General features: G+C 35.9%; 2 protein-coding genes across 4 annotated transcripts in view; one reads left to right on the top strand and one right to left on the bottom strand.

Annotated features, from left to right (window-relative positions):
• The window catches only part of rhbdd2 (rhomboid domain containing 2), an 8,718-nt gene extending 1,230 nt beyond the window's left edge, over nt 1–7,488 (top strand). The window contains exons 2-4 of one of the 2 annotated variants that reach the window (XR_015501348.1): nt 1,460–1,864; nt 3,805–4,018; nt 4,737–7,488. Coding sequence is in view for 1 of the 2 variants with exons in the window: in XM_087271123.1 (XP_087127249.1) it covers nt 1,460–1,864; nt 3,805–3,955; nt 5,283–5,688 (962 nt within the window). In the remaining variant the exon portion in view is untranslated. The remainder of the gene's footprint in view (nt 1–1,459; nt 1,865–3,804; nt 4,019–4,736) is intronic. The other variant, XM_087271123.1, reaches the window with a different exon arrangement.
• Nucleotides 7,489–21,239, bottom strand: part of pora (P450 (cytochrome) oxidoreductase a) — a 37,137-nt gene continuing 23,386 nt past the window's right edge. Inside the window, exons 6-15 of one of the 2 annotated variants that reach the window (XM_087269677.1) lie at nt 20,577–20,666; nt 20,119–20,217; nt 19,806–19,922; nt 18,082–18,200; nt 16,244–16,425; nt 16,022–16,171; nt 12,545–12,812; nt 10,852–10,997; nt 10,410–10,495; nt 7,489–8,512 (exon numbers count right to left, since the gene is read on the bottom strand). In XM_087269677.1, the coding sequence (XP_087125803.1) occupies nt 8,368–8,512; nt 10,410–10,495; nt 10,852–10,997; nt 12,545–12,812; nt 16,022–16,171; nt 16,244–16,425; nt 18,082–18,200; nt 19,806–19,922; nt 20,119–20,217; nt 20,577–20,666 (1,402 nt within the window). In that variant the 3' untranslated portion in view covers nt 7,489–8,367. 2 annotated transcript variants of the gene reach the window in all.

Raw genomic sequence — 21,239 nt, 5'->3', positions numbered from 1 at the left:
ATCACATTTGAGTTAAATAGCTAGCTCAGATTGTTTTTCATAACTGTTAATTTACTGATATTTGTTAACATGTGTAATTTAGGTAGCAATAAATTCCAATATTGCTATAATTGTCACTTTCACAAATGTGTTAATTTTACAAGTTAAAAAGAGCAAGTACTCAAGCTGTTATTGTTTAAAAGAATTTAACTGTTTATTATCAGTGTTCTATTTAAAAAAAAAAATCTTATCATAAAAGTGTTTGTATTACTTTTACAAATAGTCAACTCTAAATGCACTTTTAAATAATGTTTTTTTCTGAGATGGCCAGTCAATTTGAGAAAGCATTAATTTTTTTGTATACTACATAAAAATATAGTTTTGAGTTATGATAACGCAATGACATCACGCAAAGTAATATGTTAATAATAATCTATTTATTGTGCATCTGGATGTAATCTTTTAATATATTACACGTCGGCTCAGAGAGTAGAGACATGACATAGAGCAGCATGGCGATGTGTCTAATAGTGAACAAACTCAACTGACAAAAGACAACGTCCGCCATTCTCCAATTCTCACACAGTTCTCCCGACAAAAATGTTTGCTGCACACATACAGCTTTACTGTCTCTGCCCTGACAGCATCGCGGGGGAAAACATGCATCAAACCCAGTGGATCATGGAAACAAACACATACGATCCTTCACGTTTCCCCACAATTAAAGCTGACCGGTGCTAACATTGTCTTAACTGATGCTCAACACACACAAATCTTAAACCTTTAAATGGCACCTATGGTGAAAAATCTACTTTTCAAGCTGTTTGGACAGACATATGTGTAGATTATGTATAGACCGTCATATTGGGGTGATATAAACACACCCAGTCCTTTTTTTCAATTTAACAACATAAAATTGATGACCGATTGGATCGGTTTTTAGACCGACCATATCCTTGACGTAGGAGTCTGCCCCCCCGCCCACCGAATTGATTGACAGCTGCATGTTAACATGTCTCCGTAGTCATGCGTATAATCATAGCAACAAGAGAGGACGTGCGCAAAGCAACCAGGATTAAAAGATCGTTTCAGTTTGCTCATCAATCATCATCAGATAAGATCAAGAATGAGTTTTACAAGTTAAAAATCTTTTAAAACAGTTTGTGTGTGTAATGAATTAAAGAGATTTACTTCAGCTTTACGTGGGAACGGTGGGCGGGAGGACAATCCTTAAAGGCGCAGTACACAAAAACAGCAACAAGCTTTTACAAGCTATAAAACAGAAACGTTATAGACAGCTATAATAATAATCTGATGGGTGTTTTAAGCTGAAACTTTACAGACACATTCTGGGGACACAAAATACTTATATTAAATCTGGAAAAAGGGGTGACCTAGGTGCCTTTTAAAGTAAAAAAAAAAACTACAGATAATGGATTTCATAGTAATTAATTGATTTTATTTATGTCTCTCTTCACAGTCTACCAACTCCTCACCTATTTCCTCTACCACAAGAATATGGGTGATTTCCTCCTTGGTGGCCTCCTGATGGTGTTTCCCTGCAGGGGTTTGGAGAAAGGAGTCGGCAGCGTTAGATTCCTCCACCGGACGCTGCTTCTGTCCTCCATCACGGGACTCCTGTATGTACTTCTGGAGTCACTGCTGATCTCTCCGTCTAGCAGGAGCTCAGTTAACGGCCTCATCCCATTAGCTCTGTCCGTCCTGGGATTGATGACCATCAATTCTGGCATGAAGGTGGCCTATATAATGGGCATCAATGTGCCTACTTCTTCTCTGCCCTGGATTTTTCTAATAATCATAACCTTGTTCGTTCCAAACACGGTCTTCATGTGCAACGTCCTGGCTATCGTCACAGGGATATTATGTATCCTTTTGCTTAAATGCAACGAGTAGTTCACACCTTTATTTTATAACAAAGTAGGGCCGCACGGTATTTAGCTTTTCTGCCATATTGCGATATGAATTCAATTTCACCAGATTAAATCACTGGTGGCATGGTTGCTCAGTGGTTAGCACAGTCATCTCACAGCAAGAAGGTTGCTGGTTCTAGGCCAGGCTGGGCCAGTTGGCATTTCTGTGTGGAGTTTGCATGTTCTCCCCATGTCGGCGCGGGTTTGCTCTGGTTTCCATCACAGTCCAAAGAATTGCACTATTGGTGAATTGGATTAACCAAATTGGCCGTAGTGTATGAGTGTGTGTGTGTGTGAATGACAGTGCGTAGGAGTGTTTTCTAGCACTGGATTTGCAGCTGGAAGGGCATCCGCTGCAAGAATGCCTCCGGTTCGGGTCTCTACCTCGCCAGTTGGCATATGTGTGTGGAGTTCATGTTCTCCCCGTGCTCGCGTGGGTCCTCCAGTTTACTCCCACAGTCCAAAACATGAGAGGTTCTCGATATCTACCTGAGCTCAAACTCCCCTCTCGCCCTGCAAACGGGAGGGAGCCCCGGGCTCGAGGATCCCATGAGCTCAGGGCTCTCTACCGGGACAGCATGCCAAACTAGCTTATTACCAATCATCAGCTAAGTGTGAACTCTTGAAAGTTCCTCAGTGAATAATCACAAAGATCTCACCCAAAATTAACAATGTTGATATTAAACATTGCTATCACTAAAAATCAGCTGTTTGTGTGAGGTAGTCAGGTCATTGGTATTTAGCTGCTAGGGTATTGTCAGGTGATTTCTATGCAGTTTCTAACATGTTGCCAGGTCACTGCCCACTGATCTCACACAAAACTTCAAAATTTATTAAAGATTACTGTAATAAAAAAATGTATTCAAATAAGCTTTAAAAAAAAAAGAGATAAAAATGAGGGTTGATAAAAAATGTATTGATTGATTGATTGATGGATAATTGTAGGGCTTTACGATAATGGAAAATCAGATAATTTCTGTGATAAATATTGCGATATGAACGCAGTTTCACAAGATAGTTTTAATAGCTCTATTTGATGATTTTCTGGGGAGCCTAACAGTATTCAGTTACAGAAATTAAATAATCACAATGCAAAAAAAATAGTTTTGCTTACTTTGTCTCATTTCTAGTCCAAGTATCTAAAAATTCTTAGATCAAGTACAAATATTGGTTTGTTTTCAACTTAAATAAGAAATAAGTCAAAATTAAGGGTGTTTCCTTGAAGCAAGAAAAACGATCTGCTTGTGGGGGAAGCAAAATAATCTTGTTTTTTTCGCTTTGAAATGAAGATATTTGGACTTGGAACAAGATCAAATTCTAAGTGAAAAAAAAACTTTTTAGTTTTTGCATAAATTCCTTATAAATACAGTAAGTCAATACAATTATGTGGCTCCTGGTGAACATTAATGTAGACTCGAAATTGCGATGTGACTATTGTGTTTAAGATACAAATTGAGACATTTTTTCACACAGAAATTGCGTAATGTAATTAGAAAAAGACACGTACAATAAAATTTTGTAAGACTGAAATATTGTTTGAACTTGAAAATATATTTTTAATGTTCCTTAACAGTTTTATTTTGATTTAATTGTGTTGTTTCAGCTCAATTTAAGTAAGTATTTTGAACAAACGGGAACATTTCTTGTGTTTGAAAGTTTTAAATCTATCTTGAAATGCTCACACAATCACAGGGCTTAGAATCTCCTGGTTAACTATAATCCCAACTCAACATTGCACGTGACTATTGCGAATGCTCACATCAGGAAATCAATCCAGAAACGATATATTGTGCTGCCCTAATACAAACTTGGATTTTAAACCTAGAGATCATGTACTGCAGTTGAATAAGTGTAAAGAGTATTTCTGGTTCATTCCTTAACGCAGTACTTTCAGATGGAATGGGATGGTTTTCACTGTTGGAGATGTCTGAATCCACAGCTTCTGTTTTGGAGAAGAAGATCCCGTTTCGCTTGCTGAAGCACATCCCTGGTGTCCAGTTCATCCCTGCTTCAACTGAGGAACGTAAAAAGCCACTTGATCTCTCGTGAGTGATGAAATAAACTTGTTTTGCTGGAGATAAGAAGCAAATACACTTGTCTCTAAAGCTGTGCCCAAGATTTTTGCAGGTCCATAAATGCCTTCAATTTCATTTACAAAAATAAATCAGATGTGTCCAAACTTGGTCCTTGAGAGCTGGTGTCCTGGAGAGTTTAGCTCCTGCAATAATCAAACACACCTGAACCAGCTAATCAAGCTCTAAAGCCGCAGTCACACTGGATATTTCTTCCCATACACTTCCATTCATACGCACTCGAATGCATCAGTTCGGAAACGCAAGCTTGTGCGACAAGTTTCGCAGTTCACTGCGTTGCAAAGTTTAAGCCTGGTAAACGCTGACCAATTGAAGATGGAAACATATCCACAGAAATTTAAAATATGGACCAGTCGCTCGCTTTCTTAAATGTCTTATCATCTTGTTTAACCCCATTTCGCAGCGTCGTGCTACAGAATTTCGCATGGTCAAACTCAAGTGTGACCACTGCTTTACTAGATATACTAGAAACTTCCTGGCAGGTGTGTTGAAGCAAGTTGGAGCTAAACTCAGCAGGACACCAGCCCTCTAGGACAGTTTGGACACCCCCGTCTTAAATTATTGCATGGTTTAACCCATAGGTCTCAAACTGGATTCCTGGTGGGCCGCAGCTCTGCACAGGTTTGCTTCAACCCTAATCAAACACAGCTGGTCCAACCAATCAAGGTGTTCAAGACTACCAGAGACTATAAAGCAGGTGCGAGTTGGAGGTGGTTGGAGTTAAACTATGCAGAGCTGCGGCCCTCCAGGAATTGAGTTTGAGACCATTGGTTTAACTTAAAAAGGGCTCCATAGCTCCAGTTTAATTAAAATATATATAATTAAACATGGGTGGAGCAGTGGGTAGCGTTGTCGCCTCGGACCAAGAAGATCGCTGGTTTGAATTCCGGTTGGGTCAGTTGGCATTTCTGTGTGGAGTTTGCATGTTCTCCTCGTGTTCGCGTGGGTTTCCTCCGGGTGCTCCGTTTCCCCCCACAGTCCAAAGACATGCGCTATAGATGAATTGGGTAAGCTAAATTGTCTGTAGTGTATGTGTGTGAATGAGAGTGTTTGGGTGTTTCCCAGCAATGGGTTGCAGCCGTAAGGGCATCCGCTGCCTAAAAAATAAGCTGGATAAGTTTGCAGTTCATTCCACTGTGGCGACCCCTGATTAATAAAAAGATTAAGCTGAAAAGAAAATGAATAAGAATTTAAATTTCACCTGTACATGTTGCTTATTTCTCACTATATTTTAAAATTTATATTTCATCTTTAAAAATATTAATATTCTTAATTTCAGAGATGCTCCACCAGGGTCGTACCCGGTCCAGACTTATTCCCTGGTAAACGCCACCAACAGTCCAGTGGTAGGAAATCTGCCAAACACATTTAACGGCTGGCCCGTCTCACTGCATCCTCAACAGCAGCACACATTCCCTTCAGCTCAAGCCGGAGCCCACAATCATGGACACTCTCACGGTCATGGTCACAGCCATGGACATCATCATGGGCACAGCCATCATAACACTGGCAGCCCGTTTATGCCAATGTCACCATACGGTCTGTCTCAGTTCAGGCCTCCAGTGAACATGACAGGACAAGACTTCAGTAAACTACCTCAGCCAGGAGTGCCGTTCACACCTCACATCCCACCGACTGCCTTTCCTACAGCAACTCCTGGAGCCTCAGAGTCCTTATCCTCATAGAGATTTGATGACTTGTACGATGGTCACTGATTTGTTCCTTCATGGAAGCTTATTTCTGCCACAGAAAAAGGGTCATTTTTACTTTTTAAATCACAGTTTTGATCTTTTTTTTTTTTTTTTTTTTTTGGGGGGGGGGGTTTTGTAAAACTTTGTAGTAATTACTCATTTTTTCAGGAAATAAATTCACTTAAAGGTTAAAGGAACAGTGGACTTTAAATAATAAACTCATTTTACAGCTCCCCTAGATTTGAGCAGTTGGGTTTTATCATTTTTAAATCCATTCTGATGATCTCAGGGTCTAACGGGAGAACTTTTAGCTTAGGAGTGTTTCATTTTTCCTTGTGTACTTTTTTCTCAGAATTAGGGCTGGTATAATAAACCAATATATTGTGATTCATGCAACAATTCTTAGATATTTTGTAATGCACCGTAATAATCTGGAATTGATTAACAGCTTATATTTAACAGCAGATGGCGCTATAGGCTGGTTTTGAACAGCAGATTGCGCTCTAGGCTAGTTTTGAACAGCAGATGGTGCTCTAGGCTAGTTTTGAACTGCAGATGGTGCTCTAGGCTAGTTTTGAACTGCAGATGGCGCTCTAGGCTAGTTTTAAACAGCAGATAGCGCTCTAGGCTAGTTTTGAACAGCAGATGGCGCTATAGGCTAGTTTTGAACAGTAGATAGCGCTCTAGGCTAGTTTTGAACTGCAGAGGGCGCTCTAGGCTAGTTTTGAACAGCAGATAGCGCTCTAGGCTAGTTTTGAACAGCAGATGGCGCTATAGGCTAGTTTTGAACAGCAGATTGTCATCTAGGCTAGTTTTAAACATCAGATGGTCCTCTAGGCTAGTTTTGAACAGCAGAAGGTGCTCTAGGCTAGTTTTGAACAGCAGATGGCGCTATAGGCTAGTTTTGAACAGTAGATAGCGCTCTAGGCTAGTTTTGAACTGCAGATGGCGCTCTAGGCTAGTTTTGAACAGCAGATAGCACTCTAGGCTAGTTTTGAACAGCAGATGGCGCTATAGGCTAGTTTTGAACAGCAGATGGTCATCTAGGCTAGTTTTAAACATCAGATGGTCCTCTAGGCTAGTTTTGAACAGCAGAAGGTGCTCTAGGCTAGTTTTGAACAGCAGATGGTGCTCTAGGCTAGTTTTGAACAGCAGATGGTGCTGTAGGCTAGTTTTGAACAGCAGATGGTGCTGTAGGCTAGATTTTAATTGTACACTTTTCGTGAGCACTGTATTCATGTACTACAAGTGGTCAAATGTATTACACAGTGTTCATGAAAAACACTCTTGTATTTTCCTTAAACATTTTGTTCAAGTGGGTGAGGATGTGTAAGGATTGGCTGGGTTGCGACTATAAAGCATACAGCATCATATGTTGATGAAAACTAAGCTCAGAATCGATTAAAGAATGAAGTAGAAAATCTTAGAGAGTCATTGCAGAATTGTTTATTGATTTGCAATGCATGGATTTATTGCCCAGCCCTACTCAGATCTTAGTTTATATCACAAATTGTGAGTGAACATCTCAAAACTGCAAGACAAACTCATCATTCTGAAAAAAAAAATGATAATGGGGGTCATAATTGTGAGATGAATAGTTTCAATTACCCTTTAAAAGTTTATTATCCCATGATGGAAAATGGCTTCTGTATTGACCTCGAGTCTTGTTCCCAGAATTCAAATGGCTCCAGATGTGCACTTTCTACCATTGATGTTTTTTATTTTATTTTATACAGCAGTTGCTACTGAACCTTTATATACTTTTGAACATTAAAGAATGAAATGAGTAAAACATTTTCTAAATTGCAATCATTTTATTCTCAAGACAAACTTTAAATTTTCAAACATTGCATGATTGTTGCACAAAAACATCTCAATTTACCAAGCAATTTGAATGAATATTAAAATTAACCAAGCATTTCTTTGCTTTTCTTTTTTAAATGCCAAACCACAGTGCTAGGTATTTTAATGCAATTGCAGCTTTTGCTCACCAGGGGGAAATTTCTATAATCAGAAGTAGAAATCAGTGAGAAAGATGTAAAGACAGAAGAAGATCCTACTTTCTTATCGTAAGTGCATCTTGTTAGGAAAAGACATATATTTTATGAATGCGTTAGTCTAAAATATTCAGACAACATACGAAAAAACTAAATGTAACACTTAATTCAATGATGAATTGCATAATTGAGCATTCATCGCTACTCAACGTTAGTGTGAAATAATGCATAAAAGGTGTTACGATGTGTAGCAGAAGTCACATGATCAAACAAAAAAAACAAGACTGACCTAAAATGGTTCATTTTCTGTAGCATCACAGAAAATCTAAGGTTGTACAAAACCATAGAGAATGATATAATAATCCGTATAAGGCCTCTCTCAAAAACAATCATTTGCATCCTTGACCTACATTTGCTTATACTGTACGTGCGTTATAACATCCAAAACTGCTTAGCTTCCTGTTACAGGAGGTTTCGAATATCATAAACTAATTTAGAGGGAAAAAAGACTGAACTATGCCATTCTGTGTGATGCGGAGTGTTTTTATCATTAAGAGCCATCACAAGATGGCAATAAATCAGTCCGGGCAAATTCAACGCTTCAAACTGTAGCTTTTGGAGCAATGATGGTGTGAGGTAAAGTGGCAAACATTGAGGTGTGTGTGTGTGTGTTGGCTTAGCTCCAGACGTCCTGCGAGTAGCGGCCCTTGGTCATGAGCTTCTTGAAATAGTCCAGAGCTTGAGTGTGTGTCAGGCGTCCTTCCTGCTCCGCGATCTCCGAGAAGGCTGCGTGAACATCTCTAGCCATGTTACGAGCATCTCTGAAAACACACACACACACACACACACACACTTTAGTACATACACGAGAAAATGTGCTTCTGGAAAAAGAGAGGCTTTTTACTTAAATGTACAGCAAGACACTGATGAATGACCACGTTATGCTAGCAAAATCATCTACAACTATAATATAAAACAAAACACAAAACTAATTTTACGGTTTATTTCCAGCAGCTCAGGTGGTAGAAAAACAATTTAAATAATGGACATTAAATTACAGAAATATCCCAGAAATTTAAATTTAAGAAAATTTCTGTAATTTCATATCTGTTATTTTACTGTATATTTCTGTAATTTAACGGCTGTTATTTTACAGGGTTTTTCTCCTGCACCCTAGGAAATAAACCGTAAAATTACTGATTTTTTTTTTACAATGTATATATATAGACCATTTCAATGTGTTCAAGGCGATGGCCCACGAACATTTCCTGCTTTTTATCAAACTATTTCATAACTGTAAGGCAATTCAATCATAACTTAATGTTAAAACAGCTATCATAACATTATTTATCAATATGTGGACCTTTTTGTATTCTCAGAAGCTATAGAAATTAAAACTGTAAGTCAGGAAATAAGTCAGGACCACTGTTTTTGTTTAAATCCATCAATATGGTCTACATAATTTGTTTATAATTCATTTTATTGCTTACATTAAATTTGATTAATTTTTAAAATATCATATATATAAATATATTTCATAATGAAATGTTGTCTACTATTATTATTCTCCAAAAGTTGCGTCATTTCATTTTTTTTTTTTTTGAAGTGAAAAATAGAAAATAGATTTTTAATTAAATAAACAATAATTAGTATTACTTAAAATACATTATTTTTGGTTTACTTCAATAGCACAATCGCCTCACGGGAAGAAGGTCGGTGGTTCAAGCTCCAGCTGGGCCAGTTGGCATTTCTGTGTGGAGTTTGCAAGTTCCGTGTTGGCGTTGGTTTCTCCCACAAGTCCAAAGACATGCGTTAGAGGTGAATTGGGTTAGCAAAAATTGTCTGTAGTTTATATGTGTGAATGAGTGTGTATGGAAGTTTTCCAGTGAAAACATATGCTGGATAAGTTGGCGGTTCATTCAGCTGTGGCGAACCCCAGATTAATAAAGGAACAACGCCAAAAAGAAAATGAATAGTAGTAGTTATATATAAGTTAAATGTAAGATATAATTGTTGGTGAGACGCTTGAGTTTCTTTGAGTTGAAGCTAGTCTTGTTCATGAAATGACTCTAAGAGCAGTTCAAGAGAAGTTCATGTATTCATGTCAACATACAATGAGGGGACAAATGCTGAAAACACCATGAACATCACATATGATTGATTGTGTTTAGTAAACAAAACTGTCCCAGTCACTAGCTCATCGAAGCACATAGGATGTGCAGAATTAATATTTTCATTCATTTCATTAATATTTCCTTCAGCTTAGTCCCTTATTTATCAGGGGTCGCCACAGTGGAATGAACCACCAGCAGATTTTACGCAGCAGATGTCCTTCCAGCCGCAACCCAGTACTGGGAAGCACACATACACACTTCTTCACAGACACACTCATACACTACAGTCATCTTTTTTTAATCCAATTCACCCATATTGCATATCTTTGGACTGTGGGGGTAACCGGATCACCCCGGGGGAGAACAATTCATCAAGGGGACAACATGCAAACTTCACACAGAAATGTCAACTTTCTGTGCTCGAGCTCGAACCAGCGACCTTCTTGCCGTTGAGACGACAGTGCTAACCACTGAGCCACCGCGCCGCTGATTTGATCAATCACTGTAAAATTTGCCAGATTTCATGTCATTCTGCATTATGCTGCCAATTTATAGTGTGTTTTCTGCATTGACAGACTGAATAGAAGCAACTTCTGGTTCTTACCCACAAACGTAGATATGAGCATTATCTGTATGGATGAGCTTCCACAACTGCTGCTTGTTTTTCTTCAGAAGATGCTGCACATAGACCTGCGAAAAACAGCCCAGTACATAAAAGGACTCAAATTTCTGATCATCGTTATGTTGAAAACTGCTTCGCATTATTGGGGAGCAGTTTTTGAAGTTTAAAGGAGCAGCACATATTTAGTAATAATATACATATCTTTACTGTCACTTTAGATGAATTTAATGCATCCTTCTTGAGTAAAATAATAACTTTAAAAATATATTTTCAAATGCCTTTGGAATCCTGGGGCTTGTGTTTATACCCAGACTGTATATAAGTGGTATAACATATTGCATATTTAATACAGGAAGTAAACAAATACCTATGGCAGCAATAACACAATAACATTTGTATCATTATTTTCCATGAATTGGTTCACCTTTTGCTCCTGGTCTCTGGAAAAGGCCACGTTAAGCTGCGTCAGCACGCCTGCCCTCTCAAATTCCTCCAGTTCCTGCTGGTACAGGAAGTCTTCGTTGCTATGGCGACAGCCAAAGTAAAGTATCGTCTCACCAACATCCTTTCCTGCAACAAAGAGCAAAAGTAAGTCATACCTTTTCAATACTACAAGTGTGTGATTTACAGGGGGGTTTAAGAGGTTGGATACCCATAATTAATGCTTGATCGCCCCTGAAGGTTGTCAAAACAAGATGTGTCAAGTGTTAGGCCTTAAAACAGTCAGAAATAGTTTGCTTTGATATGTATCTTAAATAGGGTGGCACGGTGGGTCAGTGGTTAGCACTGTCACACACAGCAAGGAGGTCGCTGGTTCGAGTCGGTGTGGAGTTTGCATGTTCTCCCTGTGTTGGTGTGGGTTTCCTCCAGGTGCTCCAGTTTCCCCTACGGTCCAAAGACTTTCACTATTGGTGAATTGGATTAAATAAATTGGCCGTAGTGTACGAGTGTGAATGTGAGAGTGCATGGATGTTTCCCAGTACTGTGTTGCGGCTGGAAGGGCATCCGCTGTATAAAACATATGCTGGAATAGTTGGCAGTTCATTCTGCTGTGGTGCCCTCTGAAATAGAGACTAAGCCGAAAGAAAATGAATGAATGAAAGTATCTTAAATAACAATTTTAATAATTAAATAAATAGATCATATAATTACTCATTTGACCACCCCTTAGTACTATTGTGAATTTAATTTAGCAGTCTGAAACTACCAGATCTAGAGTAACAATAGTGTTCACGAGACAATTTTCCAATAAAATAGGTGTTTGTATCTCCATATAACATAAAAGTAAAGTCAAATTAGATGCATAATTTGTATTTTAATAGACATCAATGCTCACACCGAAGCTAGACAGTAAAATTGCAGTCTTTCATGGCCGTCCATTTAGTGGTGCAGCAATGAAAATTTGTCACGGTTTGTTTTATATCAAAAATATGTCATCTTTGAGAATCCCACATCTGCTGAAATAGCTAATCAGAGGTTACTATAGGTCAGAACACACTGATTATACCTTAAACCACTGACACCGTAAATAAGTTTCATTAATAAATTAGATGTAATTGAATTAAATCTGTGAATTTGGTTTCATCTGCAATATATACAGTGCTCAACATATATGAGTACATCAAGTTTTGAAAATAAATAGTTTTATCAGTTTCTCAGTGAATATAGGCAATGTAATTTAGTGCATTTGAACGAATCAGATTTATTAAACATATATTTATTCAAATAATATTTTAGTCACTAAACATCTTTAGAAATAGAAAGATAACACATGTAATCCATGTGAAACATTCGGGGAAAAATTACAAAATAAAAAATGTCAACAAAATTTTATACATTTTTGTTTCTCTTAAATTTTGCTCTTTTTAAAACAAATTTATTGAATATTTTTCCTCTGACATATATATTTAGTTAAATTTTGGACTGTTATCATAAGTTATTTTGTTAGATTAGCTCCAGATTTGACTTCAGTGCTGACTTATCTAATATATATGCACAAATATAATATTATAAATCATCCTATAGAAAATAACTATCTAAATGAGAGATTTTTGTGAGGTGAACTCATATATGTTGAGCAGTGTTGATGCTGTGTTGAAGCCAGTTCTGGTGCACACCTTGCTCTTTCTGCCAGGCTCTCTCCTGAATGAAGCCCATGAAGGGGGCGATACCAGTCCCGGGACCAATCATGATCACAGGGTTACTGGGTTTGAACGGCAGCCGGAACTGGGATCTCCTGACGTACATTGGAACGGTGGGCTTGTGGCCGTTATCAGTCACATGTTTGCCCTTCAGCCAGTTGGTGGCGACACCTTTGAAGACTCGTCCAGTTTTGGTGTTGTACTCGATCACCACTGCACAGATGTGGATGCAGTGTGGATGAACCTAAAATGAGAATAAACAGGTCTTTTCACATTCAAAACGGTCGACCATTAAAAAAGAAAATGCTAATAAATCAATTAATCCTGTGTTATTATTTCTAAAACTACTTTTGTAAATGTCTACTTGATGCTTTCGCTTTTAACATTCAGATTCTGTTCAACATTGTGTAATTAATTGGATACAAATTTTAACTCACTATCATCCGTGGGTAGCCGCAACCCAGTGCTAGGAAATTTAATGCTCATAGACACCAGAACACTTTTCGCTCACGTTAATCATTAACGGTTTTCAATATGTTTTTCTGCATTCAAACCCAGAACATTTTCATCAGCGTTGAGCAAAGTGAACTGACATTAGATGGTGCTTAATGAACTTGCAAGTCAGGAAAGAAAAGTGAAGTGAAACATCAAATCCTACTTGCTACTCTCAACTCCTACTGACATTATTGTAGTTGTGGTTGCGTTTATCATTCAGGTCTCTGTGTTCAGACATTAATGAAAAAAGAAGCTCCACATACATCCTGCCTCAGTGCATCATCTTTTTCATTGAATGAAAGTGAAACTGGGATCACCTTGACTGTTCTGCACTTGAGCACCTCCAAGTGATTGCATTGTTTGGTAAAAAGAACGATGTAGTGACGAGTTTTCCCAAAACCCGTAATTTCTCTGTCACAGATCCATCGTTTGAACCACGTTAGTTGTACTGTAAAGTGCCCATAACGATGCTCTAAATGGGGTGGAGTAACAATTCTTTATAGAAGAACCCCATCATTTTTTTTGTGCAAATTATATTATTTTACGCACAAGTGGTAAAAATAAAATCCAATATTAGTTTTGGTAAAAACATGCACTCGCTTTCCATATTAATTGAAATATATGTAAATGGCACAAATAGGGCCTGTATTTCCTTTACAAATATTAATAAGAACCTTACATATTCTGTAAGGTATGAAAATCACTTAAAAAACACTTATTCTAATCTCATATATAAATTATATATATATATATATATATATATATATATATATATATATATATATATATATATATATATATATATATAAATAATAAGGCTATTTATTAAGACATGGAATTTAATATTTATAATTTATTAGGAGATGAAAAAATCCTACTTTAATAATAATATTAATGATGATGATGATGATGATGATGATGATGATTATTATTATTATTAAGTATTGTTTATTTATTTTTTATTTGTTGAAAAGTCTACTTTTACAATTTGATGCATGCAAACCACTGCAGAAATGTTCTAACCAACAGGCCCCTGTCATATACAGTACAGATACTTAATAAATAAGCCACTATAAATTAAAAGCATTAACATATGCTGTGTTTTTTTGTTTTCACAAGCTTTGAAGATGTAACATAAATTCCACTTTTAAATAATAGTGATGTGAATAATTGTGAATAATTATAGCTTTTGTCATGAGCCACAGCTGTGTTCAAAATTACATCAATGTTTTCAAAGTGCACTGCGAAGGGAACCCAATTGTAAACATGAAGATCGCTAAAACTGAACTTTAAAAAATACTTTGAAAGCAAATTACACGTAAGAGAGACGACTTTAATGTTTTTTTTTTAATCATTCCAAGCTTAAATGTTAGAATGTTCTAAAGCAATAGGGCTAAGGGGGGATAACTGGTAATACAACACAACCAAGAACTATGTTTCTAACTACAGCTCCAGAGGTGTAGTTGCCAGCATAGAAGTTTGCAACGCAGTTTACGAATGTTCGTTGGAACGACGAATTTGGGAAGCGGCAAATCAAAGAACTATGTTTGTAACGACACTAACTTGCAACCTTAGTTGGCTAATGATGGTTATCGGAAACGCACCCTTGATTGGTAGAGAAGTTTTTGAGGCTGTTTCTTTAAAAATGATGCTTTTGCGCGTGTCGTTTTGTGCATTGGTGTGCATGATCACATTGCCGCCCTTTGTTTAGATACGAGATGTTAAACTCTGACAAGAGCGTGAGCAAAAACCATCCCGGTGTGAATGGGCGTTTAGTTAAAAAAATTTTTAAAGCAAAGTTCTGAAATGTCTGTGTGAAATTGAAAATGTACAATTTTCAATTGGTCAGTGCACATTGTTATTTTTAGGTGAACAAGTTAATCAACTGAATTAAAATGTTTTGGCATTTTTCAAAGTCTGACTATTTGCTTTCACCTGTCCTTCTCTGTTGATTCCAGTTTGACATTTTAGCCACAATAATATCTTAGCCACACCCCTCTTAGCATTAGTTTGCTATGAGGAAATGATGCGCAAAAAGAAAGCCCCGCCCCTACTCATTATTCCATTTGAGTTGGAAGTACATCAACATACTAAAATAAAAGTCTCAGCAACTTTTCAGCTTCAAACAGACTTTAAGAGTCAAACACTAGCCCCTTTCACACAGTGATACCGGTAAATATCTGGAAAATTTCTGGAACGACTTTACCTGTATATTCAAAAAAGCGCTGTTCACACAGGCGAGGACGTTACGGAAATTTTCCGGAAAAGAGCATTCACACATCCATTCCAAAATACCGGTAAATTCTGACATCATTCACCACAAATGAGCTTGCGCTTGTATTTGTAAACATTTGACTAAATTACAAACTCTGTGGATGATCAATATTGTAAACAACTTTCGCAGGATCACTTTCGCATGTCGAGATGTTCATAATATGTGCGTGTGCAGGCGCTCACAGGCTGTTTCACAGGCACACGCAAAGCTTGAAGGTAAACAAACAACGGCTTATCATAAGCATCTCATCGATGATTATTTACACAGTTGGCATTAAGAAGAACATATAAATGTGATCTGACTAACTTCTAGCAGCTAAATGTGTCTGGAAAAATATTCAAAGGCTTTTATTCTCATGAACCGCGCGGACATAAATGCGTCTGACTGTTGTGATTGGCTAAAGCAGACGTCTCACGTCAGCCAATCTAGACCAGCACACGCTTATTCCGGCAATCTTCCTTTTGCGTTCACACAGCGCAGCATTCCGGCAAATTGCCGGTAATGTTACAACTTCTCTTTACGGAAAATAGCCAGAACGAATTTACCGGTATTTTCAAAAAGGACTTGTTCACACATACAACCTTTCGGGAAAATTGCTGGCAATTTTCCGGAAAGGTCTGTATGTGTGAAAGGGGCTACTGACTCAAAATTTCTGATTGTTTATGACAAACTGTCATTTTTACCTTGCTGGAGGAGGCGATGGAGTAGTACCGAGCCTGAAGCCGAGGCAGCAACTCACACAGGTGATCTATAGGAGGATTCAGCGAAGGCAGATCCTCTAGAATAGCCAATATGTTCCTCTCCGAATCCAGAACCCAACTTTGGTAGAGAGCCTAAAAAGACCAAGCAGAAGGTAAAAAAGACTCCTCTGGGCATAACAGCAGTGATTACGGTACAATCCTGACCTTTCCTTCAGGCGACGCAGATGCCATCTTGCGCATGTTCTCCTGTTCCTGCGGATCCGAGGCATACTGCGCCAGCTCATACAGCACATTCGTACGGGGCATGTTGTTGATGTCGAGGTAGTGGGTCAGTGCAGTGCGATATGTGGTGGGACAGGGGAAAGGGTGCTTTTTATTGGACTCCTCTGCAGAATTGAAACATCAAAAGCATGTTATATTATGAACAGAAGGAGTGTCCAAACTCAGTCCTGGAGGGCTGGTGTCCTGCAGAGTTAACTCCAACCCTAATCAAACACACCTGAACCAGCTAATCAAGCTCTTACTAGATATACTAGAAACATCCTGGCAGGTGTGTTGAAGCAAGTTGGAGCTAAACTCAGCAGGACCGGAGTTTGGACACCCCTGATCTACAAGGTTCATACACATTTTTACTACTAAATTCCATCATAAAATTCCTTTTCCAAGACTTTCAAGTAAAATTTCATGACCTATTGTTTCATGTAATGTCTATGTATATGTGGTAAATAAAAACAATGCACGTTTGAATTTATTACAGCATATCATCAATTTAAAAAATTTAATTATTATTTTCATATCCATGTCTAATGTATTTAGATAATGCTTACACGGCACTAATAATGCGAGAGCATGTTTTTGGCCAAGGACAAATTAGAGGTAAAGACAATTAACCAATATTCAAGTATACAGATATTTGTTAAACTATTTACCATGACTTTTCCAACATTTTTTCAGGCCTGGAAAATGCCATGTCAAAATTCCACAACTTTTCCAGGCTTTCCAGGACCATATGAACCCTGTATATAAACTGAATAATTTCAAAATTAAGTCTAAGTAATTTATTGTAAAAAAAAAATATATATATATATATATATATATCTGTATATATATATATATATATATATATATATATATATATATATATATATATATATATATATATATATATATATATATATATATATATATATATATATATGTATGTGTGTGTGTGTGTATATATATATATATATATATATATATATGTATGTGTGTGTGTGTGTATGTATATATATATATATATATATATATATATATATATATATATATATATATATATATATATATATATATATATATATATATATATATAGTATATAGTATATATATATAACAATATATCGAAACCAATCACAGATTATCTTTTAAATTAATATTTTTTAATAGGAAGCTGAAGAATATTATATTTGTTCATATACATTAGGATAGTCAGTACTAAAGCCAAATCTGGAGCTTATCTAACAAAATAACTTGCGTTAACAGTACCGCCAAATTTATGTTATAGAAAAATATTAGATACAAATTTAAAAACAGGCAAAATGTAGTTAAAATTTTGTAGGTTGTAGTTTATTTTTGCAATATTTTTCTTGAATTTTGTTTATTATCTTGTATGTTGTATTATCTTTTTAATTTCTAAATTCTGAATAGTCAATTGTTTGTTGACTAAAATATTATTTGAATAACTATATCTGTTCAATAAATCGGTTTTGTTTAAATGCATCAAAATACATTGCCTATATTCACTGAGAAATGGATAAAAAATATTCATTATCAAATTGGGCTGTACTTAATTATGCTGAGCACTGTATATATTAAAGAATGTCACTTAAAGGAAAGGTTAACCCAATCGTTTTAATTGCCCCATAGTGAGATATTCACAAATTACAAAAAAAAAAATAAGCGAATGTATAAACATTCATCCAAATAGACCCTTTAATTGTACATATCATCTATTGTGCTGAATGCACAATTATGAGATTAAAAAGATAGATATTATTATATACCGTCCAGATTTTTGAGAGAGATTACAGCATCGAGATCTACTCCAAGTCTCTCTCCTATTCTGTTGACCATAGCAGAATCATTGGTGGGGTAAACAGCAACATGATCTCCAGAATCATATCTACAGAGAGTAGAAAATGTAATCGTTTATTTGGTCTCTTTACACAAAAAAACTGCATTTATAAATAGTATTTTACACACTATATGACAATTTGACTGTACAACAATTTATAGTGATATTTCAAATATTTTAACTTCATGTATATGCGCAATGTATATTAAATATATAAAGATAGATGTGAATATGAAGATGAAGTCAAAATTATTCGCCCTCCTGTGATTTTTTTTTTTTCTCAAATATTTTCCAAATGATGTTTAACAGAGCAAGGGATTTTTCACAGTATTTCCTATAATATTTTTTTCTTCTGAAGAAAGTCTGATTGGTTTTATTTTGGCTAGAATAATGTTGTGATTTTTTTTTTTGTCTCTTTTTCTTTTTCATTAAACAATTGTATTTGTATTGCTTAAAGGTGATATTAACTGAACTTCTACTGTTGAGTGTGCTATGCTTTACACACTAATGAAGCATTTTTGCAGAAGAAGATGAAGCTGATTGTCTAAAATTAACTTGAGCTCTGTCTCTCAAAACTTCCTATGAGCACAGAATATTTGCAAGTTGGCTTGTGCCTTTAATGTTGTGCAGAAAATCTGTAAAAAAAAAAAAAAAAGAGGACGTATGTATGGGTGCGACCAATGGAGGACTGGAGAATGATTTAAAAGTGACGAATTCCACTAAACTCCACCTGTTAATATCAGCGACGTATAAAAGTGCGAATCAGGAAATGAATTCCCCTGAATGTAACTCCTACATTGCATGGAGGATAACAGAATTCTGTGAATCGAATTATTCATTTGTATCCAATAAATAATAAGATTTTTGACATTGAAGAAAAACCTCTCCTGATCTTTTTTATTGAACACACATGGAATTAATGTAATTATTCCAACAACAAAAACAGTTTTTAAAGCCATTTTATGATCAATAGTATTAGTTTTCTTAAGCAATATTTTTTTTTCAATTGTCTACAGAACAAACCACTGTTATACACTGTTATACCCTAACTTGCCTTATTAACCTAAACAACCGTTTAAATTGCACTTTAAGCTAAACATCCATAATAAAATATTATGTACTGTCATGATGGCAAAAATAAAATAAATCAGTTATTATACATTAGTTGATAAAAATATGTTAAAAATCTTCTCTCTGTTAAACAGAAAGTTCATAAAACATTTATACAACATTAAAGACTTTTCCTAAATGTTTCAAGTAACTTTTATAAAAAATAAAAAAAACTTTTAAAAAAAATGCTCATCTTGATCAGCATTCAGTGTAACAGATAACAGAACAAAAAGGAAAAATTTAAGTTAAATAAATTTACAATTAATATATTAAACCTAAATTATACAATAAGTGATATATAAAAAGTGCCACCTTAATATTTATTATTAATATGCCATCAAGTTGTTTATGTTTTTAAAATGGCTGACAAGATTTCTTTAGGTGTATATAAACCATAACACTGAATGACATTTTAGTGTCTTCTCCAAATCATGGGTACAAATGTATGATAGCCATAATGTTTTCCTCTGAAAAGAAAAATAAAATACACATTTTAATGTAAATGCATTCTCACAATTTACTCAACCCAATCAGTGCATGTACCTGATCTTGGACTCAGTGATGTCTAACTCGATATGCATCAGATGGCGGTTTCCTCCTTTGTTCAGCTTACGATTAACAGCCACGGATGCAAGGAAAGGGTTCTTGGCATCAAACGGTCTACACAACAACACATCTATCCATCAGATCAAAATCTTTTTACAAACTCTTGCTAAATATGTTGTAAATAAAACATTGCACCAAACATTACTTTCACAGACTACCTTACAAAAGAAGCATGACATTTTAGATCAAGAATGAAAAGCTGATCTTTTAAAATGCCAATCAATGGCTTAGTTGAAAGGGATGAACTTACGGTTTCTGCGTCTGAAAGCTTTTGAGGCGGCCCATCTCTCCGGTGTACACTTGATTCATATTGATGTCATTATGAACCACCAGTTCAAACTGCCGAATGCTGAAAGCACACAAAAAAAGGACTGGAGATCATTTACTAGACTGCATTTAAAGCATTCAAAACACCTATGATGTTTAATAAGATGCAAAAACCTATTCAAAGCAGGACAGGGGAGGTCTTTGTTATGAAAGCACATGATGAATGGATGTGGTCCTTCTAATATGGAGATGCGAGACTGAATGCGCTTTATGGCTACAAAAACAGCCATCAAATAAACATCATGTTTGAACTAGACAATCTGATACAGATGGTCAGCTCTTATAAATACGCTGCCTACCAATGCAGTCTGTTTTTAAAGTAAACAACAGAATTCTGAATTGAAATGACAAGACAAGCACTTTGAGAATAAAAAGTAATACCTGCTGTCCTCTCCAGTGGCCTCCACGCCAAAATACTCACACACCGCAGGCCAAAACTGCTCCTTCCAAGATATAAAGTCCTCCTCCAAGCTTTAATTGATTTAGGACCACATCACAAAAAAGTCAATGAAAATTAATTAAAACAGGGCAAAATTTACTGTATTTTCCATGAGATAAGACTAACTTCTAACTTTAAGTAATACTGTGTGCACTGTTAAGAGGGAAAAAAATCGACAAGCAGAAGGTGACTAAAAATAACCCTCATTCAAAATAACATAAATTTTTGAAAAAAAAAAAATAATAATAATTTATATTTATCGGCCTATATATCGGATATCGGTCTGAGATTCTAAAAAGTTATCAGTTATTGATATTAGTCAAAAAAAAAAGCAAAAGTAATTAAACCCAAAGTGAATCCAAATTTGAACAAACATTAGAAGCATTTCTTTCACTTCTCTGTGCACAACAAGTCCTTAAAAATCAATAGTATTTAAAAAAAATAAAAAAAACATGTCTCTGATTTGGCACAAAAAAAACAAACATTTGAAACTGGCGTGGATATTTTGAATGATTGAGGTGCTTTGTAATATAACTTATTTCACTTTTAAGATGATTAAAAAAACAGGACTTATATTTTGTAAAATATGGTGTATTGTTTTATGG

This window comes from Danio rerio, chromosome 10 (genome assembly GCF_052040795.2).
Source record: "Danio rerio strain M-AB ecotype USA chromosome 10, GRCz13ab, whole genome shotgun sequence".
Lineage (NCBI taxonomy): Eukaryota > Metazoa > Chordata > Actinopteri > Cypriniformes > Danionidae > Danio > Danio rerio.
This window is presented reverse-complemented; position numbering and strand designations above follow the sequence as displayed.